We start from the raw sequence: 27964 nt of genomic DNA, 5'->3' as shown, positions 1-27964 counted from the left end.
AGATGCATCAGAAGTGCTTCCTGGACAATTATTGAGGAGATTGTTGCATGGGATGAAAGACTGGACTAAACAACCTCTAAAGAGGTCTTCTTTTCTTAATCTAATCTCAAAGGCTGACCCCCAGGAAAGAAGGGCTGGCAAGTGAACCAGTGCATGTCTGGGAGCTCAGCCCTGGCCCCTTTTAATACTATCACCCAGTGCAGGCTGTCCTGTTTAAAATGGGCCCCATCTGAATCCCTGTAATGTTAGCTGTCACCTGTTGTTAAAAGAGCCAATCTGGCTGTAGAAATTCCATGAGTATAGAAAGTTGAAAGAGAGAATGTGTGTTCCCTATATCTTTTGGTGGCAGTTTGCTCATTTCACAACTGCACAGCACTCCATTTAGACATATGATATAACTTTAATATATTTAACATCTACTGGTCATCCTGCCATCTGGGGGAGGGGGTGAAGGGAAGGAGGGGAAAAATTGGAACAAAAGGTTTGGCAATTGTCAATGCTGCAAAATTACCCATGCATATAACTTGTAAATAAAAAGCTATTTTAAAAAAATACAGAAAATAAACCAGGTAATCTATTAAAAAAAAAAAAAAAGACATATGATATACGTAACATCATTAGGAAGTTCAGAAGGACAATCGTTTTATTGTCTTATCTTTCTGGCATAGTAAATAGGCAACTAGGTTTGGAGTCAGGAAGCCCTCAATTCAAATCTGACCTCAGACACTTTACTAGCTATGTGACCCGATAAGTCATTTAATTTTTGAATTCTCAACTATTAAATGTGGATAGTAATAACATCTACCTCTCAGGGTTCTTTGAGAATCAAATGGGGTTAGAACTGTAAAGCACTTAACATGGTACCTGGCACATAGTAAGCATTATATAAAGGTTAGTTAAAGTCTAGTTTTAGTAAAATCAAGGAATGCATGGCTCATTGTCCCATCTTAAGCTAATGAAGTGCTATGATGATGAAACCCTTCTTCCTAAAAGCTCTCTCTTTAAATTAAAAAGTTTTCACACAGACAAAACTAATGCAACCAAAATTAAAAGGGAAGCTTAAAAAGCTGGGATATAATTTTTTTACAGTCAGTGCTGCTGATACAAGCCTCATTTCTTAGCTGTGTGATCCTGGGCAAGTCACTTAACCCCAATTGCCTCAGCAATTAAATTTTTTTTTTAAAAACAGCTTTATTTCTAAAATATATTGAGAACTGAGCCAAATTTGTAGAAATACAAGCCATTCCCCAATTGATAAATGGCCAAAGGATGAACAATTTTTTAAATATTTTTTTTTATTATAGCTTTTTATTTACAAAACATATGGATGGCTAATTTTTCAACATTGACCCTTGCAAAACCTTTTTTCCAACTTTTCCCCTCCTTCCCCCCACTCCCTCCCCTAAATGGCAGGTAGCCCAATACATGTTAAATATGTTAAAGTATATGTATACATATAAACATATGTATACATATTTATACAGTTATCTTGCACCAAAAAAAAAAATGGATTTAGAAAGAAGGTAAAAATAACCTGAGAAGGAAAACAAAAATGCAAGCAGGCAATAACAGAAGGAATGGAAACGCCATGTCATGGTCCACACTCATTTTCCATAGTTCTTTCATTTGGTGTAGCTGGTTCTCTTCATTCCTGAACAATTGGAACTGAATCAGATGATTTTCAAATGAAGAAATTAAAGCTATATATATTTATATGAAAAAGTGCTCTAAATCATTATTATTTTTTTTATTTAATAGCCTTTTATTTACAGGATATATACATGGGTAACTTTACAGCATTAACAATTGCCAAACCTCTTGTTCCAATTTTTCACCTCTTACCCCCCCCCCACCCCCTCCCCTAGATGGCAGGATGACCAGTAGATGTTAAATATATTAAAATATAAATTAGATACACAATAAGTATACCTGACCAAAACGTTATTTTGCTGTAGAAAAAGAATCAGACTCTGAAATATTGTACATCTAAATCATTATTAATTAGAGAAATGCAAATTAAAACAACTCTGAGGTACCATCTCATACTTATCAGATTGGCTAAGATGACAGGAAAAGATAATGATAACTGTTGAAACAAATGTGGGAAAACTGCAACACTAATGCATTGTCGTTGAATAGTGAACGGATACAGCCATTCTGGAGATCAGTTTGGAAAGGGCTATAAAACTGTGCATACCCTTTGATCCAGTAGTGTCACTACTGGGTGTGTATCCCAAAGAGATCCTAAAAGAGAGAAAAAGACCCACATGTACAAAAATGTTTGTAGCAGCTTTTTTTTTAGTGGCAAGGAATTAGAAATTGAAGGGATGTCCATCAGCTGGGGAATGGCTGAATAAGTTTTAGTATAGGAATGTAATGGAATTTTATTATTCTCTAAGAAATGATGAGCGGGCTAATTTCAGAAAAGCCTGGAAAGACTTACATGAACTGATGCTAAATAAAATAAACAGAACCAGAACATTGCACACAATAACAGCAAGATTATGTAGTAATCATCTATAATAAAATTAGCTCTTCTTAGCAATAGTAATCCAAGACAATTACAATAGATTTCCTATAGAAAATGCCATCTGCATCAAAATAGAGAACTATAGAGACTGAATGTGAATTGAAGCATAGTATTTTTATCTTTTTTTTTGTTTTTGTTTTCATGCTTTTTCTTTCTCATGTTTTTTCCCTTTTTGGTTTCATTTTTCTTACACAACATGACAAATATGAAAATATTTTTAAAGGGAGTATACATGTTTAACCTATAGCAGATTGCTTGCTGCCTTGCGATGAGGATAGGTAAGGAAGGAAGGGAGAAAAAATTTGGAACCCAAAATCTTACAAAAATGAAGTTGACAACTATTTTTACATATATTTAGAAAAATAAAATACTATTGAGGGGGGAAAAAAAGCTCTCTTAATGAGATCAGTTTCAGTTTTTTAAATGGTACCAGTCAATTGAGCATAGATTGATGGCTGGTCTCACTGCTTTTATTTCTGTTTTCTTTTTCAAAGCATTTAAATGGGGAAACATGGGGGTGTGGAGATGAGGAGGACAGGACAGATTCAGGTAAAGATTTTTTTCATCTGGTATTTATAGGACCAAATCAGATTTCCTGATATGGGTTAGCTTCAGGCATCTCTGAAACTCTCATCTCCTGTGCAGAGGAAACTGATAGACATCTTATCTCCTGAAATCAGACTTTGAACATGAGTCCTGAATTGGTCTTGGAGTCTAAGGGGCACAACAGGGTTAGGCTGGGTAGAACCAGATCCTCCTAACCCAATTACCACAGATGGGAACTGTCCTGAATCTATTCAGCAAACACCAAAACCATGTGGTTACTGCCATCTCCTATAATGATTCCAAGAGCTGGGGGTCTACAGACACTTCTAACCTTGATGAACTAGAAAACTGATATTAGGTTGCCTGAGGTGCAGATTCTCAAAGAGCGGGGATTGTGCTATCTACTAGAAGACTAATGGGGTGACATTTATGTTTTAAATTTTTTGCTGTGACCAGTTTTGACCAGTCTCACAACAAGGTAGTGACAGAACAGAGACTATATAATTCAGTATTTATAACTCCTAAATCTGGTTGTGAATTAAAAGTGTTGAAATGATCTTTAAAAAAAAAAAAAAGTGAGAAAGAGGAATGCATTGGGAGAAGGGGAAAGGGAGAGATAGAAAGGAGATTTTCTTTCATCAAAGAGACATACAAGGAAGAGCTTTTACAAGAGCCCAGTTCTCCATCTAGTGTGCCACCTGAATTCCCACCTTCCTATACCCATTGTCTTTTTACCTGGCTGACCCCACAGATCTTTCATACTATTGCCAATTTAATTTTTCTTATGCATAGATATGATCTTGTCATTTCTGTTAAAAAATGTTCCGTGACTTTTTCTTGCAAATCTTGTACTTTACTCTCTCATATGAATTCTTTGATCCAGTGTCACTGGCTTCCTGGGCATTTCATGAAGAAGTGTAATGGGCTGAGGCTTGAGTTGCTGCACTGAGGTCCTAAGCACGTGAGGCTAAATAGTAATTGGACCATACTCTATTAATATATATGCTTGGAGAAAGAATGGCCCCTGCCCACTCTCTGTGCAAGTCCTGATATGTTGTATAGGAAATGACGATTTTGGTGGATAAAGGCAGAGGGGGGGAGGAAGAGAGGCGGAAAGAGTCTGCTGGCTGAGTTTTGTTCTGGTGCCTGCTGGTCTCGTGGCTTCTGGCCTGGCTAGCTTCTTGACTCAGCTGCACACATTGCTATTGCTGATTCCCTTCTACCTCTGATCTTTCTTCATCTCTATTGAGAATAAAGATCGACAATTTTCCCCTAACCTGAATTCCTGACTCCAGCTGATTTTAAAATATGCAGTCATCACAAAGAAGAAACACTCCATTTCTAGGCTCTTGTCATTTCTTTTGGCTGTCCTTCCTTGGAACTCCTCTGTTCTACTCTGCTCCATCTCCCTGGCTTTACCAAAAGCCTTTCCCCCAAACCCCTCTTAGTTTTAGTGCCTTCTCTCCGTTAATTATTTATCCTGTACACCCATTAGATTGTGAACTCTTTGAGAAAAGGGAATATCTTTTTCCTCTTTTTGTATCTTGTATAGCACAGTACCTAAAACATAGTAGATGCTTAATAATCTTACTGATTGATTGATCTTGTCCACTGACAAAGTTCATATTCCTTTGTCAGACAAAGTCCTCTATAATTTTCATATTATCCTACCTTGTCCAACTATATCTCTTAGTACACATATGACTGCCTTCCATGTATTTTTATATTCCAGCCAAATTGTATTACTGTTCCTTGTAATATTACTTGGCCTGGATAGTCTCTTTGCCTTTGTTTTTTGTTTCCTTTTCCTGTTGGAATCCTATTTATATATAAAAATTCAACTCAAAACATTTCTTCCTCCATGAATCCTTCTCAGACTCCCCTGGTCAGTAACAGTATTCCCCCATGGACAACATAGTACTTTATTTTATGCCTTTGTAATGATACACTTACCATGCAATATTGTATTGTTCTGCACTTGTATCTTATTTCCTGGCAAGATTATAAGTGGTCTAAGAGAAGAGACGGTGTCTTGCCTAAAGTATCTGTCTCTTCCATGCCTAGTATAGTGCTCTACATGTAGAAGATGCTTGTTGATAAATGTGTGTAGAATGAATGAAACATACATCATGAAGTTTGCAGTCTCACTAGCCAACTTAGACATCAACAAATACATATCTATCCAGTGTCATTCCAGGATTGCACATCCCTCTAGAATAACTGTCATTCATATATTCCTTCAAAGTGTTTTATATAATGTACATTATCTCCTTTAAGCTTTTCAACAACCCTGTGAAGTGGGTACTGCAGGTTTTATTGTCAGCATTTTACAGATTAGGAAATTAAGGCACTGAAAAACTGATCTATTTATACACATGCTGCACAAATCAAAGTTGGGATTTGAACAAAGGTCTTCCAGACTCTCAAACTTATGTTTTGTACACTTCACCATATTTGTTAGTTGGATGGACAATGTGGCCATAGAAAATTCATGGTGGTTCAAAACACGATTGTTGAAAAGCCCTGAACACAGGGCAGCCTGCTATATTCTCTAAGGACTTGGAGATGAAAAGTTTGACTGCAAAAACACAAGCTTTCGTCTCTTCTCTCAATTCTGGCTAACCATTTGCTCCCCTTCACAGGAATTTTTCAAAACCTAACTTTCACTATTAATTTTAAGCGTGTATGAAAATAGATTGGCAGTTTGTTGTGGAAATATCCTGAGCACGGGCAAGAAGGATTGTTTTATATGGCACTTGGGGTCTGCACGTCTATCAAGTTGGAGTTTGAAAGTATTTCTTTAACTCCATAAATTAATTTAATGGGCAACATGGTTATGCGGTTAATATTTAATGGTTCTCTGGCCACAATAAGGTTGTGACTTTCATCTGACGGGAAATTGCAGACCTGGAGAGACCTGTGCTGAAGGGCTTTAGGCTGGCAACTTTATAAGCTGCTCCATCTGCCTTGAGTCCCTCCTTGAAGTTCATGTTTTCTGTGTTTAACTGGATGATTTAGGAAGGCCATTGGAGGCAGGGGGTCTTTTTTTTTTTATGCATTCTATTCACCTTTTACCTGATTAATAATGCTTTTGTATTCCAGCTTTTCCTGGGCAGCGTGGCAAGAAATAATAAATTTTTCTCTTTTCCCCAGCTACTTTAATTGTTCTTATTTCTGTAAAAGACACCTGAATGGCTTTCCTTATATATAAGGGGATTAAGAAAGTTTGTATCCTCAGAACTGGACAGAGGTACAAAAAAGGAGCTTAAGCCAGAAGTGGAGACTTGAACCTGAGCAGAGACTTGAACTCTGGGCCTCAGTTTCCTAATTTCTAAAAATTGAATCGGTTGAATGACGTAATTTCAAACATTCATTCTGTCCTGATTTCCAGATGTATTCTGGGGGTAGCTATTTTCTCCTAAATAATGGAATCATCAACTCTGGCTAATTCTCCTCAACAAGGAATGACTTTAGGAGTTGGTCTTGTATGTATGTAAGTAAATAAAAGGTGATACATTCACCTTTTTGGGACCAACCTCCCTATCTGGTTGCACTTTCTGGCTTTCTTAGATATTAGTCCTTTTCAATCTCCTATAAAGGCCAATGCCATTTTCATCTTTCTCATGTGCCTTAAGCTCTCATTGAAGGATAGAAAGACTCAGAGATACAGTCAGATTAAAGAAAATTGTACTGGTTTTTGCCTTCCTAAATCTGAATTTGGTAATCTCCCAAATACTACCTTCTAAATTCTTTGTAATGGCAGTTATCTCTTATTCCCTGATTCTCCTGTGTAATCCCCCACTCCTCTGGCTCTGGACTTAATCAAGACAAAGATTTCTACTGATCTCTTTGAGAAAAACTCCAACTCCGCTCAGACAAAAGTCTCCTTTTCTGGCTTAGTTGATTTTAAATCTATTTTCAGGTTGTCAGAAAGGGGCTTAAAGAGGGAGAAGATGTCAGTGTGACAACAGGTCTCTAATGAGTACCTCAGGGATCCATGCCTGACTCTATACTATGTAACACTTTTATTGAAGGCATAGATGACATGCTCATTATATTTGCAGATTTTGAAAAGCTGAAAATTACTAGTTACCATGTTAGATGATAGTTAAATCTAATAAAATTAATTCAGTAGAGATAAATACAAAGTCTTATATTTAGGTAAAGAAAAAAAATCTTTTCATAGGTTAGGAAAAGATTGTAGATTTTAGTGGACTGCAAGTTCAATATCAGTCAGCAGTATGATAAGGCAGCTAAAAATGCTAATATCATTCTGAACTGTATGCATTGAGTGGGCACAACTTCAGGAAGAGGGAGAGCATATCCTACTCTACTCTGTTTTATGCAGACCTCATCTGGACGATTGTTATCAATTCTGGGCACTCTAATTTCAAGAAGGTGGTAATATGAAGTGTGTTGAGAGGAGGGCAAGCAGGCTGAAGGACCTTGAGTTGAAAGTGTTGGACATATTTAATTTGGAGAAGAGTAAACTTAGAGGAGGACATAGTAGCTGTCTTCAAGAATTTGAAGAGCTGCCTTATGGAAGAGAGATTAAATTTGTTCCATTTGTTTCTAGAGAGGTCAAATACCAACTGCAATGCTTAGAAATCAGTCAACAAACATTTTATTAAGTACTTCCCATGGCCCAGGTATGGGCAGGGATGGTTTTCACCCGCAAGGAGTTCACATTTTAACAGGGGAGGCAACATGCAAACAACTTGGTATATCTAAGACATTATACATCATACATAATTACAAAGCAAATTAGGGACAATCTCGAATAGGAGGTAATAGCATTAAAAGGGAAGTTAGTTGAAAAGAGACTCATTTTGGCTTAGTGTCAAGGAATACTTCCTAAAAATCAAAATTATCCCCCCCTAAAATGGGTTGCCTCGTGAGGTCCCAGGGTGAAATGCAGAACTTCAAATGGAGTCTGGACTACCATGTGTTAAAACCATTACAGCAGCGATTTCTTTTCTGTATGAATTAGAATGGAAGACTGCTCACATCCTTTTCTTCTTTGTGAACTTTGTGATTTTGCAATTAACCACAAACCTCTGGTTTTCATTCCTAGACTAAGATCCTCCTTGATGGTATCTGTACTGGGCCAGACAGAGGGAGATCATTGTGATAGTTCATAAGGCCACAGGGTCTCTAACAGGAAGAAGCATTAGAAATTAAATAGCTTAATCTCTTCATTTTACATAAAAGGAATCTAAGAGGCCTTAAATGATTGCTCAGCTACACAGGTAGCAAGTAGCAAAAGCAGGATTTAAACTGGTCTTCTCCAAATCCAGTATTCTTTCTATTACATAATACCGTGTCTCTAGTTCATTCATACCTCCCAATTAATATGACCACAGGAGCCAAAATGTGAGTATTTTCTAGAAAGAACCAGTATCACTGAGTCTGTCTGTCAACTCTTCCAGGACAGACAGATTCAGCTAAAAGAATTTCAGGATATTGTATAAGAACAACATATATTATAACATATTAAGCCATACAAGTGCTTATCTTCTGTAGGTTGACCTTATGTGAGACCAGATGGGATGGAAAATAACACATATCAAAAAGCCAATGGATAAGAGTAGTCCTTTCTAAATGGCATACTCTGATACTGATGATTTATGCAAACTAGCATAGTTTATAGCACTGTTAGGAGTCAGAAGTCCAAGTATGAATCCAAATGTTTTTATTATTATTATAGCTTTTTATTTAGAAGTTATATGCATGGGTAATTTTATAGCATTGACAATTGCCAAACCTTTTGTTCCAATTTTTCCCCTCCTTCCTTCCAACCCCTTCCCCAGATGGCAGGTTGACCAATATATGTTAAATATGTTAAAGTATAAATTAAATACAATATATATATATACATGTCCAAACTGTTATTTTGTTGTACAAAAAGAATCAGACTCTGAAATAGTGTACAATTAGCCTGTGAAGGAAATCAAAAATGTAGGTGGACAAAAATATAGGGATTGGGAATTCAATATAATGGTTCTTAGTCATCTCCCAGAGTCCTTGAGCTGGGTGTAGCTGGTTCAGTTCATCACTGCACCATTGGAACTGATTTGGTTCATCTCATTACTGAAGATGGCCAGGTCCATCAGAATTGATCATCATATAGTATTGTTGTTGAAGTATATAATGATCTCCTGGTCCTGCTCATTTCACTCAGCATTAGTTCATGTAAGTCTCTCCAGGTCTTTCTGAAATCATCCTGTTGGTCATTTCTTACAGAACAATAATATTCCATAATATTCATATACCACAATTTATTCAGCCATTCTTCAATTGATGGGCATCCACTCAGTTTCCAGTTTCTGGCCATTACAAAGAGGGCTGCCACAAACATTCGTGCAAATACAGGACCCTTTTCCTTCTTTAAAATCTCTTTGGGATATAAGCCCAGTAGTAACATTGCTGGATCAAAGGGTATGCACAGTTTGATAACTTTTTGAGCATAGTTCCAAATTGTTCTCCAGAATGGCTGGATGTATTCACAGTTCCACCAACAATGTATTAGTGTCCCTGTTTTCCCACATCCCCTCCAATATTCCACATTATCTTTCCCTGTCATTCTAGCCAATCTGACAGGTGTGTAGTGGTATCTCAGAGTTGTCTTAATTTGCATTTCTTTGATTAATAATGACTTGGAGCATGAATCTAAATTGTACTCCTCAATAACTATGATAGTGGATAGCCAATTAAAGCATTTATTAAGTATCTACTATGTGATGACTATGCAATGTAGGTAACTCACTTTTACTCTCTTAGTCATCATTTCTAAAATTAATGTGACTAGGTGACTGTTAAAGCTCCTGACAACCCTAAACCTTTGCTTCTGTGGAAAAGGAGCTCTGAAGATTTTTAATGGTAGATAAAATTACTTTCTTTGGGTCACTTGTGCTTTGTAAAATAGGAATCTGCTTTCTTTTATCTCCCAATTAATTTTCTAAAATCCAAATGAAAAATCAAATCTACATTTGAACATCACTATTTGCACATAAGCCAGACTGCTTTATAAGATTGTTAAAGACTGGGAATTTAGAGGTTATATTTGATTTATCTTTAATTTCTGCTCCAGTGTCTACTATATTGTCAGTACATGTTGACCAGTAAATATTGGCTAAAGTTGACAATTTTGGAGGGCATGAAATAAAGTTTAATTTCCTCTCTTTTGTCCCATATTTTTAGTGTAGAAAAACTTTGAATTAGCATTTGTTGGTCTCATTCACAAATTTGCTGCAGCCTATCAGCAACAATAAAATGCAAATTTCTGAAATATTATTTGACCTTTACTAGCTCGTTTTGCATAGTGCCTAAGTACTACTGTGACCTAAAGTGAGGGATAATTATAATGACTGTGTCCCTCATTCTGGTCTGGAGGACTTTGATACGATAGTAGCTTCAAGTGGAGAATAAACATATTTCTCTATTAGTCATGTTGTAAAAGAAAAATCAGAACAAAGGGGAGAAAATCACAAGAAAGAAAAAAAAAGTGAAAAAAGTTTGCTTCAATCTGCTTTTAGTTCTTTGTCTTATGTAAATAATATTTTCCATAACAAGTCTATTGAAATTGTCTTGGAGTGTTGTATTGCTGAGAAGAGCTAAGTCTATTATAGCTGATTATCATACAATGTTACATCAATTTATGTAAATCTTTCTAGGTTTTTCTGAAATCTTCCTGTTCATCATTTCTTATAGTCCAATAGTATTTCATTACATTCATATGCCACAAGTTGCTCAGACATTCTCCAATTGATGGGCATCTCCTCAATTTCCAATTTCTTGTCACTACAAAAAAAGCTGCTACAAACATTTTTTCACATGTGGGTCCTTTCCCCCTTTTTTATGATTTCTTTGGGATATAAACTCAGTAGTAGCACTGTTAGATCAGAGGGTATGCAGAGTTATGATTCTTTGCAAATAGTTCCAAATTGCTCTCCAAAATGGCTGGATAAGTTCACAACTCCACCAACAATAGTGATTTAGAGCATTTTTCACATGACTATAGCTAGATTTAATTTCTTCATTTGAATATTGTTTGTTCATTTCCTTTGACTATCAATTGGGAAATGACTTGTATTCTTAGATTTGACTCAGTTCTGTAAATATTTTAGAAATGAGTTCTTTATCATAAGCATTGGCTATAAAAATTGTTTCCCAATTTTCTATTTCCTTTCAAATCTTGTTAGTCTTAGTTTTCTCACCTGTAAAATGGAGATAACAATAGCACCTACTCCTCAGGATTGCTAAGAGGATATGGCCATTGCTTTGCAAACTTTAAAAGTATTATATAAATGCTATGTCATAGCATTGTCATTATAATTATTTATTCCCATTAGAATGTTGTCTCTTCAAGCCACTGGAAAAAATCAAATGCATTTGTTAATTTTGTAAACTAGTTTATACTAAAGTATTAATGACTATTAATGATTTAATGTGGTGTGCTAGTCAAGGATATTTGCATTTTAGCAAGGGATAATGTTTTAATGAGAGAATTTCTGGCATCTGGCGAGTGGCCATCTTTGAAGCTATAGTTAGAGAAAAAGCAATTTAATTTTTCATATATTTTCCTGTCTGGAGGAAAGGCTGTTTCCTTGGATACCCTCTGTTGCTCATTTTCTCCAACCAGATATGGTAGAAGGAGCACTGGGCTGTGATCCAGGAGATCTGAGTTTTAGCCCCTAACTAACCCACCAGGTATAACCATGTTCCTTATCTTCCCTGGGCCTCAATTTCCTAATTTATAAAAACTGAATGTGTTGAATGAGGTAATTTCAAATATTCATTCTGTCCTGATTTCCAGGTGTGTTTTGGGGGTAGCAATTTTCTCCTAAATAATGGAATCATCAACTCTGGCTGATTCTCCTCAACAAAGAATAACTTTAGGAGCTGGTCCTTAGAAGCTAATTTGTACAGGTTTTTTCTCGGATCAGCCTTCTAGTCTGCAGTAATAAAGGAGTTCAGTTGTCTTTTCCTATTACTGGGGCGCTCTATGTAATAAAAACTTCATGGCTGTTCAGTCAGAAGGCTTATTTCTCTGAGGTAAAGATCCAAAGTCATCATTGTCCTCCTTCTACCTCCCCCCTGGCCCCCCCCCCAAAAGAAGCCATCTTGGTCTCTACAAAGAGATGTTCCATTTTGCCTCAAGTTTGATTTTAATTTTAAAGCAGCCTGTTGCCTTCTGAGGTTAGTAGTGGCCAAACAGATGGTTGGCACTTTTTCTGCTCCCTCTGAGACAAGAATTCCCTTATTTATGCTGAATTGTGACACTCATTGACTCCCACTCCATCTTCCATTTTGGCACAGGCCGTCTCCCTTTCATACATGCAATGTCTTTCCTCTCAGTAGAATATTGACTTTCCTTCAAGGCTTAATTTAGATACCATCTCCTATTCAAGAGGTCTTAAATTTAAATATCTATTTAAATTTATTAAAATATATATTATATATGATTATATTAAAATATATCATATTATATGACAGTATGTAATGTAAAATATCACTTAATATTTTATATCAATTAACATAAATTAAACAAATATTATGTTATATATAAATTTATGTATTATATTAATATACTATACATTTATATATTAACTATTTCAATGTATTTGGTTTCTTTTATAATTTAATATATTCTATTTTGTGTATTTAAAAATTATTATTCTGAGAAGGGGTCCATAGATTGCCAAGAGACCTAGGACACAAAAACCCAGGAAGGTTTTAAGAACCTTTATCTATGAGAAATAGATCCTTTTCTGATTTTCCTCATAAGTGCAGTTTAGTTGTTATTGTTCTTTCCTGCCTCATATTGTTTTGAATTTAGGAATAACAAACAGTTCTTAAGTGCTTCTGTGCCAGAGACTGTGCTAAGGCTCAGGATATAAATACAAAAAGTGTAACACAGTCTCTGTTCTCATGGACCTTTCATTCTATGTCAATTCTGTATCCTCGCTAGTAAAATGTATGCTCCTTGAGGGCAGGAACAATTGTTAAGAAACCTCCCCCCTCCATTTTGCCTCTTCATTCCACATCCATCCCAATGTGGGGGACTCAATTAATCCTTTTTGAATGTTCTGCCCTCAAGGCTCAGATTGGCTCTGCCCCTTAACTCTAGGAAACTCCCATTACATTTCTGAACTTAAAAAAAAAAGGGTTAGCAGTTTCTGATCAGGCTGATTCACATCCATTTGTGGATGGAATGAGATTCATTTCCCATTGTTCTCTAGACTTTGAATGTTAGATTTCTAATTATTCAGTGTTTTTACCTCCCATGATACTGAAGATCCCTGACAACGGATACATGACTCTGATTTCATTATCTCCCCCATCATGTAGCCAAGTGCAGGGTCTGCCCTGTGTTGGTGTCCCTTAAGTGCTTGGGGGCTGGTGGTCTACACAGTCCCATCAGTGTTGCAGCCCTGACAGGGTTGGCCATAATTAATTCTTCTAACTACTTGCTTCCCTTGTAGACACCACGTTCTATTTTCATGCCCTTCCTTGCTGTTTTTTTTCTCCCCCAGGCCCTTGTCCGCCTGCCCCCCCACATCTCCCAATGTGATGAAGTCTTTCGGTTCTTTGAGGCTCGGCCAGAGGATGTCAATCCCCCCAAAGAGTGAGTACCATGACAAGCCCTTCCTTTGATCAGTTCTGTGGCTTCAGAGAGATACCAAAGTCCATTCAGAGCAGCCTGGTTTGTGGGTTGGAAGACGTTCTGTCTGGTTGTTTGCAGATGTTACTGGGGAAGGTAACAACAAAGGGGGAATGGCTCATGATCAAAACGAGAGAAGGGGGAAGAAAATTCAGACAAACCCCAGCCCACTCCTTCCTGGTCCCCTGCTGATAGAACTAATTAGAGAGCTTGTCCTGTTTATTCCTCTTACCTCCTTATCAGCCAGGGGTCATTAAATCTCTAGGAGTGAGGGGTGGGCTCAGCAGGAGAGGAAATAGGGTTCCTGAAAAATGGCTATCAGTTCTTAATGGGTGCCAGTGTTACTGCCTCAGTCTGCCAACTGAATCATTTTGGGTTCTGATTATCCTGTTTGGAACAACTTCTAGGGAAAGGAGGAATGAATTTGAATGGAATGCTTGTTTGGGAGGCTTCTTCTAGTTTCAATCAGCAGCCATCTGTTAAAGTACCTACTGGATACAAAGCATTGTAGAGAAAGTGTGGAAATAGTCAAGCCATAGCTAACCCAGATACTACAGGTCTAGGGCAAGAAGACTGGAGAAAAATGGTAATTATACATATACACATGGTATGAATATAACTGTGTGTATGCATATATGTGCACATACATGTGTGCATACAGATGTTCATAAGATATGTTGAAATCTTGGCTTGGGGGGAGGAGATGACAGAAGAAGGAACAGAAGTGTTCATAAACGATTCAATTCAATAATTCATTAAGTATTTATTAAGTACCTACTATGTCAGGTGTTACATTAAACACTGGAAATGTAAATAAGAAAAAATAAATAGAGAATTTCAGATGCTTAAAATTAAAAAGCTTTTACATGGACAAAGTCAATGCAGCTATGATAAGAGCAGGAACTATCAAATGGGTAAAATATTTGCATCAAATGTTTTGGATAAAAGTTCGATATCAAGATGTATTGGTAATTGACATAAATACATAAGATGAAAAGCATTAGTCCAGTAGATAAAAAGCTAAAAGACTACACAGTTTTCAGGAGAAATGCAAATGATCAATAATCACATTTTTAAAAATGTTCCAGATGTTAATAAGGGAAATTTCAATCTAAAACAACTCTGAGGTTAACTTCATATTTATCAAATTATAAAATATGATAAAATAAATACTATTTCAGGTTTTGGGGAAGACATATTAATTACACTTGCAGATTTCAATTTGGACCTATATAAGAAAAGTTACTAAACTATTGATAGATATCCTCTGATCCAGTAATCCAATTCTGAAAGGTCAGCAACATCAAGAAAGTTCCTATATATTTATGAAGTATTTGTAGCTGCATTCACTGAGGTAGCAAAGCAAAAAAAAAAAAAAAAGCTAAAAAGCAATGGGAACCCATTAGCTGAAATATGGCTGAACAAATTGTAGTGTGGAAATATAATGAAATATTATTGTATTATAAGAAATGCAAAAACGAAGAATGAAGAGACACTTACAAAGAGATATATGGACAGAGTAATGTAAGAGAACCAAGAGAAGAAGCACACCTATCATGACAATTTAAAGGGCAGTAGGGTGGAAAACTAAAAGATTTCAGAATTCAGATCAATGTAATCAGCAATTCTGACTTCAGAATATATCTGATTGGCAGAGAGTTGGGGGACTATATGTGTGATGTGAGATAAACACTGTTAAACAATGATTTATGTGTTGATTTCTGTTGCTTTACTTAACTTTGTTACAAGAAAGGTATATGTTGAGAACTGGGATTAGTAATTGGAAAATGATGACCATTAAAAAAAAAAGCCCTGAAAAAAATGGAAGTAGAGAAACTCTAGTATGATGATTTACTAGGACAGAGGTAATGAAGTCCTTAATTAGGAAATATTTGATCAACTAAACAGCAGATCTTTATCAGGTAATTATTCAGCCCAGCCTTCTTTTAGGAACTATGAGGGAGACCAAAAGAAAAAAGCTTGTCTCCTTGTCTCTTTAGAAGAATTCACAGTCTCTGGCTTCGGGAATTTAATTTTGTGGGGAGCCCACAAGTTCTTGGCTATGAAAGAACAGGAAATGGTCTTGCAGCTTTTTCCTCTCTTTAGTCCTGAGCTTGTCTTTCCCAACCTAGCTCTCCCCAGGTAGAGTAATTTCCACGGGAGAATCATTCTTGGGAGATGGATGGTGGGTACGAACTGATTCCATGTAAATCAGAGGATCAGTTTAGATTCTTGTGGTATAGGAGGAAAAACAGTGGACCAATGGGCACCTGGGTCTAGTTTTTTCCTACTGTTAATAAACTAGATATTATTGAACAAATAGCTTATGTCTGAGCCTTAGATTCTACATACACTAAATGGGGATAATAATCTCTGCCTCTGAGTACTTCTTAGGGGGTATTTTGTTAGTTAATCAATTAAATGTGAAAATGATTTGAATGTGATAGTTAATTAAAATGTGAAAATGCTATGGAAACTATAAAGGTTATAAAATTACAAGTGGATTAATTAAACAAAATTAATTTTTTTTGGAAAATCTTGTACCTCAATCTTGTACCATTCTTGGAGAATAGAAGAAAGAAAGGAAGAAAGGAAAGAAGAAAGGAAAAAGGAAGGAATGAATGAATGAAGAAATGAGGGGTACAGAGGCAGAGAGAGGGAAGCACCCATCTGTCCTGAGGAAGACTGACCTCACTGGGTTTTATGGACACTACTCTCTACAAGAGGTGTCAGAGTTGATAGAGAGAACCCCAACTGTAAAATTGGCCCAGGTGAAGCAAAACAGACAGCAGAGGAGCAAAATTCAGTGAGCTAATAACATGGATTTATATAAAAGTTTCATATAAAAGTTGCTTAACATCAGAATTATTCTATTTTCTAGTAAGTGCATGTGTTTGGATGTCTGCAGAGGTGACTAGGAGACAAAGTTTATGAGTTCTATTTCTGCTCCCATTCTCCTATTCCAGCAATGCCCTTGGGACCAATTCTCACAGTCCATTTCTTTTCTAATCTGATCACTCTCCCCCACCCCCCACATCAGACACAAATTTGCTTGCACACCCACCCAATCACAGCCTCCCAATCACAGCCATCCATCCATGCACATACATACTGGAAAGTCCTGGGCCAGAGACACTTTGACCTTTAAGAGCAAACATTTTGAAACCTCAGGATGCTTTAATTTAATTATGAGTCTTTCTGTCTTCGTCCATGACCATCAGCATTTGTGTCCCTTGGGAGCTGAAGTTTTCTCCTGAACCTGACTCTGTCACTCTTAAACTTTATACTTGCCAATGGAGCTGGAAATTTCCAGGCTAGAATTTCATCCTAGCATCTTGATGGAATGCATGCTGATTAAGAGGCTCTGTAGTGAATGGAGGGTCCCTCAAAATAGAAGCTACTAAAAGGAACTTATAGTTCTTGACAGTATACTACTTCAAGTCAGAAATCAAATATTACCTCTTCCATGAAGCCTTCTTTGATGCTCTCAGATGGCAGGGATTTTTACCTCAACAACTTTCAGATTCTTTATAATCCTTTGATTCACTTCACATAATTTTACCTCATTTTAGGTGCAAATCTTATCACTGCTTGCTACCATGGATTATGTCATATTCTTTATCTTCACAGAGTAGACATTTTATTAAATAACATGCCTTTATTGAATGAATGAAAGAATCCCAGGTAGAGAAGAGAACACTTTTTTTATATTAACCACAGAGTTTCAGAGCTCACTTAATCCATTTAATTTGCAGATGGGAAAACAGAACCAGCATTCATCAGACTTGCTCCTTGAGTCAGACAGCTAACTAGTAGCTAGCAAAGTAAGATTAAAACCCAGGCCCAAGTCAGTTGCCCAGAAGTACTCACGTGTCACCTGAACAAACTGTGCTATTGCAGCAGTAATCACTCTCTGCCCCCCCCCCCCAAATTCTTCCTCTACCCCCTTTCCCCCTCCCCACTCCCATTCCTCCAATAAACATTTCTAGCCACTATCAACTTCTGTCATGGAGAGGGGAAAACCCATTTTTCCTAATGAGATGGATGATCTTAAAAGAGGGGTATTAGGTGATCCTTATCTAAAGGACAAAGTATGGCAATGCAAATCTAAGTATCTGGTCCTCTACTTGTCCTAATTGTCTATTTGAAAACTGGATAAAAGGATCTTAGATTTAAAGCTGCCATTTAGTCCATCTCCTTTTTACGATAAAGAAATTGAAGGCCAGGGAGTTAAGTGACTCTCCAAAGTCAAACACTTAATAGGTGGGATTTGAACTCAGGGGCTTGGGCTCCAGAAGTTAGTGTTCTTTCTTTCTTTCTTTCTTTCTTTTTTAAATCATTTTGAACTTAATAAACATCTGCAAAAGTGAATAATCAATATCCAAAGAAGAAAGAAAAAGAGGATTGTCTGTCATGTACAGCTCATTTTTTAAAAGTATGTATTAAATTAAGCACATGACTCCTGCTGCCCTGTCTCTGCCCTCTTCTGAACTTTTTTCTGTTTTTATCTCTGTTTTTTAATGTTTCATTGATGATCTTTTCTTTATTTTGAGCCAGCATTCTTTTCCTTATACCATGATCTCATTGATGTGGGTATTGCTTTTTCTGTAATAAATTACAGTTAATCCCCTCCCCCTGTATAATTCTTGTCTGTGTCTTTTCATGAATTCTCTACAGAGGACTTATACCATGTAATGAATTCTTCCTCTTTTCTTAAAATCTTGGATTCAAGAGCAGCACTCATCTCTTATTTCTGGCCCATCATCTTATCTGGTCACACATGTTCTTGATGATGTGCTTTTTGTTCCTGAGTGAGAGGCAGCCTGACAAAAGGAGGATGGACGGCCCCAGAGGTCGGATGGAGATATTGGCTGGGGGTGGTGTGGGAGAGGGAATGTAACAGGAAAGTCAGAAAGGGGAGTATGATGAATTTGTGAGCCTGGGAACAGTGATTTTAGCTTTGAACAAGTTGAATTTAAGATGCCTTTAAGACGTCCAGTTTGCTTTGTCTAATAGGAAATTGGAAACGTGTGACTAGAGGTCAGGAGATCTATTAGAGCTGGACAAGTAGATCTGATAATCAATTATTTGGATAGAAATGATAATTTAATGTATGAGCTGTGAGATCACCAGGAGAAATAGTATAGAGGCAGTAGTGAAGAGGATCCAGGAGAGAAGGCTGGAGCCACCTACAGTTAGTGGCCATGACCTAGCATATAAGTGAAGGATAAAGGTCTATCAAAAGAGACAGGAGAGTGGTCAGACCTGGAGAAAACAGTACCATGAAAACTTAGAGTTCAGAGAATTTCAAGCAAAAGGTGATTGACAAGGACACATTGACATAGGTCTCTGAAAGTTGTTGAGATAGGTTGCAGCCAAATTGTAAAGTTAAATGACAAACAGAAGAAAATATATATATTAATTAGAGACAATAGAGAATCACTGAAGTTTCTTGAGTGATACCATCTGACAAGATTGAAAAATATCAATTTGGAGATTGGGGAAAAGAAATATTAGTGGTTTGAAGAATGGATTGGAGAAGAAAGAGGCTGGCTAGAGGAAAACCAAATAGTAAACTATTTTGACAGTCCCAGGAGAAGTGATAAGAACATGAACTTCTGATATTGTGGTATGAGTGGAGAGAAGGGAACTGATGTGGCAGGGACTTTTTTTGGATCTATATTCCAACATATATCACAGTTCCTTGTACATGATCATTAGGGACTTAATATATGTTCAACAGATTGAATTGCACTTGAATTGATCTTTCCAGGAGGGGTGGAAGTATTCTGGCTCTGGTTAGATTCTCACTAAGAGTGAAATGAATGAATACTAACAAATAGATAAATTGCTAGATTAACAGATGAGGAAATAAATAATTTAATTAGTCCCATTTTAGAAAAAGAAATTGAACAAACTATTAATGAACTATATTAATGAAAGAAACTGAAGGAATTGGAGTAGGTAATGAGGAAACAAAAGTATCACTCTTTTCAGATGTTGTGAGAGTATATTTAGAGAATCCTAGAGAATCAACTAAGAAACTACTAGAAACAACAACTTTAGTAAAGTTGCAGGATATAAAATAAACCTGCATAATCAGCATTTCTGTATGTTATCAACAAAGTCCAATAGAAAGAGAAATCCCATTTAAGTTCCTCACTTAGATTCTGAATTGGTCCTAAGGCTTCTAAAGTCTCAGTGGCCACAAAGGAGAATGAGAAATGACCATGGCACTGAGAGTAGCAATGTTCAGCCCTGGCAGAGTAGTTCCTATGGACTTCGCCACTAGCGCCTGAATTCTCCAACTTGGTAGCTCAACATTTATTGTTATATATTGTTATGCTCCTTTGGAATTGGGAAGAACTGGGCTCTCTCTCTGTGTGTGTGTGTGTGTGTGTGTAGGTTCTTAACCTTCCAAATTATCCTCCTCAATTGGAGAGGTCAGAGATGTTCACAAAATTATAATAATAATGATAATAGTAACAACAGCAACATTTGTGTGCTTTCCACAGCTTTCTTACACTCTGCTTTCAGGCATTCTTTGTTTCTCTTCCTCATTGTCTCTCCTGATACCTTCTGAAATACAAGCACTGTATCAAATAACGGTGTGTTTTGAGTCAAAGGAGCCGCTTATCAAATTATCAAAGCCTTCCAATTTAATTGGAATTTCACAGATAACCCCCAAGCTCCTTTCAAGTGTCCAGCTCCAGTGGGCCATTGAGAATTAATTTTGTAGGGAGGTTTCCTTTTTCAGGTCAGCCTGGTAAGGTCTACCTTATACCTTAACGCCCGCCCCTGGGGCGTGTGTGTGCTGCTGAAGCTTGCACAGGCTCCCTTGAGTCAAGGTCAGTTTACTTCCTTAGAAAGAAGCTGTCTTCTTGAGTTTCAGCTGTCGTTTAAAAAACAGTTGGCTGAAGTGCAGAAAAGATGTGCCTTTATAGAAACCTTTGATGTCCTCAATCCTCATACAAGTCCCCTCATAGTTTTATGTTACCTCTCCTCAGACACCCCCTCCCCAAAAAAATTTGTCTCATAGCTTCTCAGTTTGCTTCTTTGGACTTTCCAGGAGCTACCTGGTGCTGAACAACTCAATGATTTTCTATTTGGAGCATTTTGGTTTGAGTTGATGCACCCTTGGGAAGTCTTGAGCTCTTGCCTGTCCAGAAGACTAGGAAAACCTAATGTATTTTATGCCTCAACAAATAGAAAAGGTGGGGGATGAAAGGAGGGGCATGCCAAGAGGGGTTGCTAGAAGGAAATCCCCTATAGGGACCTACTCATGGTCTCCTTGGAATCCCTCCTAGTGTAATAGGATGATAAGGCGGGGAGGGGGAAGTTGAGTAAACTCAACCATCTTAAATGGAAAAGGAGTCTAAAAATGTTTACTCTAGAAGGAACCTTTGGAACTTTAGAATTAGGAAAATTAGATTAAGCTAAAATTTTCGTAAGGAAAAGATTGTTTTTTGTTTTGTTCTGTCTTTGCATTTCCAGAGCTTTGTACAGCTGAGGCACTTGATAATTGCTTTTTTCAATTGTTAATTCATAGATTTAAAAGAATCCACGTACATTATCCTTTCTATCTTCTTTTATACTTGAGAAATATAGTTGAGAACCAGAGAGGGGAAGTGATCTGGCTAAGAACATATAACAAGCTAGAGGCGGAGTCAGTGAAGATCTGGATCTCATGATTCACCATTTAGGATTTTTCATATGATACTATACAGATCATCCTATATAATCAATTATATCACCCTATATTATATATTATATATGTGGTTAATTTTTTTTTAATGTTTACTCTGTTTGTCCAAGGCGGTTTAGGAGACCTATGTGGCTCAGGAGACAATAGTAATGGTGCCAGAGAGCACTTCCCTTTGGAAAAATCAAAGTCTTCCTGTTTCATACAAGGTAGAGTGAATTTATGAAACTCTTGGTTCCTCTCCAGGAAGAGATTCAGTCTAAAAGGGGTTGCTTAAGCTGATATCTGAACTGTAATGGAGTTATGGAGGGAAAGGATAAGTATGTTTGGGGATATTTCTAGTCCATGAAAGTATCTGTTGGTCTCTCACAAAACTCTCTTTCCCTGTGAGAGAGACAGCCTCACTATTCATAGGTTTATTCTGACAATTTTACTCTGCTGAGTCTATGCCTCGAGACTGAATACTTAAGGGAAAGGTGATCTAATGTCCTCTGATAATGGGTAGAGTTAGTGGAGCTTAGAAGTTTCTAGCTTGTTTGCTATATGATACTCAAAAAGCTCCTCTGTAAGGGAGACATTAAAATTAGGTGAAATCACTCTATTCAGGAACTGAGGGTCTAGTTGAGTAGATCAGATAGAAAAAACACACACACACACACACACACACACACACACACACACACATACACACAAATGCATGCACACAAATACAGCCCACACTTAAAGTTGATCAAGAAATATTTATAGAATAGCCATCATGAGTTCATGTAAACCCAGTGCCACAGGGCAGCCCACCCTGTCCAGGCTGGGGATGCTCCCTGAGGGCTTCTGGTAAAATCCTTGAACAAAATAGAATTTCCCTCCCTGCTTCCATTTGTGGCCCCTATCTCTTGTCCTGGACGCCAGTCCCTTCTCTCCAGTTCACATTTCTTCCCCCTTATATCAAGGCTGCCCAGTTGAGTATTCTGGTTAAATTCCTCACATTTCCTAGGAGTTGCCCAGCCTGCAAAGCAGGTTTTGTTCCTGGGGCCTTGGGGGTGCACAGAGCTCGCCTCTGTTGTGCCCCGTGAACAATGACATTAATGTTCTTCCATCTGCCCCCTGGTACCATCTGGGAGAAGGGGAAGGGGTTGAAAAGGGCAAACCCCAGGAGTTCTTGCCGAAAAGATATTGTTTCTACCCTGTCTACCTTGGGCAGCCTTGTTTAACCTCAATTGGCTTGGTTCTATATCTGTCTGGGCTAGCCCACCCCCAAGGGAAAGCCCATACTTTCTTCAGTGCCCCTCCCTCCCAGCTCTGGAGTGTAGTGAGATCTCAGAATGTCTATGTGTCTATTCAGCCCAGGACCAGAGGGGGAGAATGCCGACTCAGGAAAGAAATCAGAGGGATACAGAGACCAGGATAAAGGGAGGCTTTCAGACCCAAGAACTTTTTAAGTTGAAGCTTTGGGGGAAAAGTGTAAGAAGAGGGGGTGAGGGGACATAGGGCCAAAGTGTCAGATTGATGAAGGATGCTTTGTGTCACTTCCAGAATACAAAATCCAGGACACTTTGGGAGGAGGAGCCTTTGGAGGCTGAAATGAAAGAAGCAATCTTAGGCTTGAGAATTTCTCTTCTCTCCTTGCTCATTATGACTGCTCCAGAACGTTTAAAATGCTGGGAGGGGAACTCCAGCTAAGTTTTGCACTGATTGCCCCCTGGCTTCCCACTCTGCTCAGTCAGAGGGCCTTGTACTAGAACTAGGGAAAACAGGAGTTGGGAGAGCCTACTCTGTATGAATCTCTCAGTGTTTGCTCCTCATTAACTTTGGGAATGTGGCTATAGTTTTCTCTGCATAGGGAAGACAACTTCTAAGAGAAGGCTGTTAGCCCTTCCAGCCCCACCACATAAGGACCTGGTGTCAGGTAGCATGAGGCACACACTATAGCTGAAAAACAACACTGAAGAAATTTGGGTAATGTTAGTACTAGGTTTTTCCTTAGTTCTTTGGACAATCATTCCACCACTCTGAATCCTAGTCTGTCAAATAGGGCAGTCAGAATAAATAATCTATGAGTCTAGTCCTACTTGGGGTTTAGATTTTGATGGGAGAAAATTCACATCTTTATTTTCATTTATCTCTAATTTAAATTAGAGATTCCAGTTATTTAAAAACATTGTTCTAAGAAGGGATGGTTCATGAGCTCCATATTGCCAAAGATTCCATAGCACAAAAAGGGTTAGGAAACCTTTGTTGGGACCAATTTACAGAGAAAAAAACCCTGGAGGTTTCTGTAGGGATAGTTGTCTATAGAAGGTAATGATAAACTTTGAGGTTGTTGTCAGGGCAACTACCTTGGTTTAATTACATTCTATGGCTCATTAAGATACAGCAGAATTGGTAGGACATATAGGCACATTAGGTCAAGTGTGATGTGAAGGGCTTCAGATATTTGCTGATACCTGAAGTCTCCTTTCCCAGACAGCTGGAGCCTTACATTCCACAAGGAGGAATGAGCTTTGGGAATCACAGAGTTGATCATTGCACTCAAGAGCCACAGAGAATAGATTTGGTGAACACAGGTGAAGTAGGACCAAGCAGAAGGACACTGAACTCCCCAAGGCTCAAGAAAGGAAAAACTGTGACTGATTCCTGTGCTGTTTCCCAGCCTGGGGCAAACAAGGACAACCCTGTAGTTTACTGGGTCCTTATAAGACCTTTGCTGGTGACCTGCCTAAACTAAACAGCTGTGACCAGCTTTGTCCAATGAGATATTGAGGCAGAATGAAGGAACAGAGACCAGGAAAGGAGGCTGTTCCTGATGCCATTGGTGCAGACATAAAATCCAGACTACAGGAGACACCTGACACAAGTCCCTGCCTTGGTTGACACCTAAAAATATTCTAAGTTCAGACAAAGAGTTGGGGAACCAGGTGGTGCCACAGCTGGTGACATTTTCACTCTTGTTCGTCTAAAACATAAGCTCACAAAGGAGAATGGTGGCAGATGAGGCTAGTGGAAGACCTTCAATATTAAACTAAGAAATTTAAACTTTATCTTCTAGAAGTTGAAGCCATTAAAGGTTTTTGAGTAGAGAAATGACATAAAAAGTGTACTTAGGGAAGATTACTTTGGAAGAAGGTATAGGACGAACCAAAGCAAGAAGAGAGTAAGCAGGGAACTATTATCACCACATAAGTGGATGATAAAGGTGGCCTGGGCTAGAATAGTGACTGGGAGATAGAAGAGGAGTAGATCTATGTGATGTGGCCAAGTAGGAAAAACACTACTGTCAGAGTCTCAAGATCTGAGTTTGAATCCTTTCTTTTCTGTTATTAATACTACATGACCTTGGGCAAATTATTTTATCACTCATCTCCATTTCTTCATCCTTAAAATGAAGAGGTAGGATTTGATCATCTTCCAGCTCAAAATCATTGACCGGGAAATGCTGTTGAGATAAAATATATGATATTTGGCAACTGAATGGGGAAGAATGAAAAAGTTAAATCTTAGTTCTCTATTGTTTCGGATTTGAGGGGATAGGCGCCATCAACAGAAATAAGGGGAAGCCGACATAAGAGGAGGGGAAGGGAGAGTATGAAGGGCTTAAATTCATTCTTTCATTTAACCAGTATTTAGTTAGTGCTTGTGCTCAATGCAGAGAATACAAAGACAAACAAAACAGTCCTTCAAGGAGCTTACAATCTATTTTGAGGATAATACAGACATAGAAAATTTAATACAAAACATAAGCAAAATACATTTGGGAAAGAAAGTACAAGAAACTGGGTGGGGATCAGAAAAAGCTTCCTATAGGATGAGGCTCTATCCAATCTAAGTCAAAAAGAAACTTAGGAGGGGCAGCTAGGTAGTACAGTGGATAGAGCACCAGCCCTGAAGTCAGGAGGACTGGAGTTCAAATCTGGCCTCAGACACTTCCTAGCTGTGTGACTCTGGGCAGGTCACTTAACCCCAATTGCCTCAGGGAAAAAAATAAGAAAAGAAAGAAACTAGGGATTCTGTGAGTGTGTTCTCACTTGGTTGCATTGCTTTTTGAGGTACCAGTGGGATACTCTGGGGTGAGCACTCAGTTTAGAATGTAGGTTTGGGGATCAGTTAGTTGGCCAAGTGGATAGAGCACCAGCCCTGAAGTCAGGAGGACTTGAATTCACACCTAACCTCAGACATTTAATACTTCCTAGCTGTGTGACCTTGAGCAAGTCACTTAACCCCAGTTGTCTCATCAAAACAAAACAAAAAAAAAGTACATCTGGGACTCAGAAGAGAGTTAGGGCTAAAAGTAACACGGTATTGTCAGGATCCTCCTGCTGGATCCCCATACAGTACTACAAACTCCTTCACTCCCTCCTAGGGAGGCCTAGGGTATGAATTGGGGTTCTTCCTGACCTGCCTTTAAATTTGAGGGGTTCCCTTTTTTCCAGAGTGAGTTAGCCCCTGAATTCTAATCCTTCTTCCCCTCTTTACTGTAAGTCCGTCTGCTCCAGGCTTGGCCATGTGGTTCACCTCTCTCCTTGGGTGGGCCAGTGGCAGTTTAGGGGTTAGGATAGATTGGGGAGAAATTACTTTGTGGCTTCTATGAGTGTGGAGCCTATTTTCACTCCCTGGTATGGCTCTGATCATTTGCCAGTGAAATGCTTCTTACTGAACTCTGTTTCTCAGGTTCTTTCCTTTGGGGATCCCCCTCCCCTCATCTGGTCCCTGGAGCAAACCAGGGATGCCTGGGAGCTCTGTCCTCCCAGCCAACCTCTGCCACTGCCTGGCAGCCACATAAGCAGACTCTTTGTGTTAAGCCAGGAAAACCAATGGATCCTTCTGAACATGGGGTGCAGCAGCTAGGAGAATGGTCCAGGCTTGCAGCTTTATGTAAGACACCCCTCATCCTCCTGGATGATTCTCCTCCACGGTTTGCCTTCACCTGGAAGGGCCTGTCTGAAGGGTGCGTGGGTGGTATCGGAATGCCCACAGGAAATTGTACTAAATCCACTTTTAAAAGGACTCAATTCTGAATGGCCTTTTTAGTACCAATCTGCTCAAAGGAGGAGGCAGGCTTCTTAAAAGCCATGTCTGTGTTATTATGGGACCCCTGCACAACAACCACCCTGTTCTCCCATACCCCCACACCCACATATCTATACCACAACATCTCTCTGTCACCCCAACCCTTCCCCACCCCCAAATCATAACTTTGATTCTGAAGCAGGACTCTCTGATCCGACTAGTTGCAGTGAAGACTTCTTTGCAGGCCAGAGAAATTGTATTCTTTCTCTCTACAGTCCATCCTTCACACTGATGTCAGACTCTTCATCCTTATGCATTGATCTGTTCATGCACATTCTCCTGATAAAAATTTTTGGTTACCAAATAAAGATGAAATTCTTTATCTGGCATTCAGGGTCATTCATAAAATGATTCTGTTCTTCCTTTCCAACCTCATTTCTAACATTTCCCAGCTCCAAACATAGTGTTGCAGTCAAACTGAACAGCTATCTGCCCCTTGAACACAGCCTGTACATCCTCACCTGCCTATCTCTCCCTTCTTTCTCCTCTCTCTCACTGTTGAATTTGTCTTTTGAATTCCTAGCCACCCTTTAAAAGGCAACTTGAATGCTGCTTTCTCCTTGAAGTCTTTTCTGTTTCATCCAGTTAGTTGTTCTTTACCTCTTGAACTTCACAAAAATATTTGTTCTAGGCCTCTTTAAAATACATACAATTTTTATTATTATTTTGTACATTGTGTTATTTTGTGCTCTAGTTCTCTTTATATAACCTTACATAGATCAGGAGCTCCATTTAGTTGGATAAATATTTATGTCTGGTGGCAAGTTATAGCACACTCAGAAATTCATAGAAGGACTTGAACCAGTCTTGTATAAATTCTGTGTCTTTTCTAGGGCCTAGCACAGTTTATTGTAAACAGTAGGCACTTAATAGAAGTCTGCTAAATTGATTTGAGATCTATTTTTTGGTTGCTTTTGGAAGCCACTGGAAAAGGGGAATGGGATAGAAGCTTAGTTTTCTAACCAGATAGAGGATGGCTCTTTGTTTTCATGATTTGTGTAAAAGTTGGGTAAAGAACTCCAAAGGAGGCTCATGGAAATTCATCTCCTCCTCCTGCTAGAGAGATAGAAACTTTTCTATGAAAGAGAGCCAAACATTCTTGGGACAGGCTATGACAAGGCTTTGTAAAATAAGAATTCTTCTCTCATTGCAAAGCAGCCTTTTTCCTATCTTGCTCTAAACCCCTTTCAGATGTTGGCACCCAAGCCTCCAGGCTAAAGAGTTAGAAATGTTCTGAACCCCCCCCCCCCCAACCTTATAAATCTCCCTGGAGATGGAGCCCCGGGCTAGACACATAGGAGACATTCAATAATGACTTATTTGATAGATTGAAGTGTTTGCCAAGAGGCTGTTCTCTCTTCCTGGACCTCCCTAGACTGTATGTTGCTTGTGGTCTGGGGATAGAGACTGAGAGCCTTCTCCTCCATCCTAGCTCTGGTGCCAGATTGGACATCCTGACATT

At 38.4% G+C, this 27964-nt stretch overlaps 1 protein-coding gene across 3 annotated transcripts in view; it reads left to right on the top strand.

The window, feature by feature from the left end:
* The window catches only part of SH3PXD2A (SH3 and PX domains 2A), a 319685-nt gene that overhangs the window by 145594 nt on the left and 146127 nt on the right, over positions 1 to 27964 (top strand). For all 3 annotated transcript variants that reach the window (XM_031955791.1, XM_031955789.1, XM_023496115.2), the window contains exon 5: positions 13612 to 13703. In XM_031955791.1, coding sequence (XP_031811651.1) covers positions 13612 to 13703 — 92 coding nt within the window. The remainder of the gene's footprint in view (positions 1 to 13611; positions 13704 to 27964) is intronic.

Source organism: Sarcophilus harrisii, chromosome 2 (genome assembly GCF_902635505.1).
Source record: "Sarcophilus harrisii chromosome 2, mSarHar1.11, whole genome shotgun sequence".
NCBI lineage: Eukaryota > Metazoa > Chordata > Mammalia > Dasyuromorphia > Dasyuridae > Sarcophilus > Sarcophilus harrisii.
This window is presented reverse-complemented; position numbering and strand designations above follow the sequence as displayed.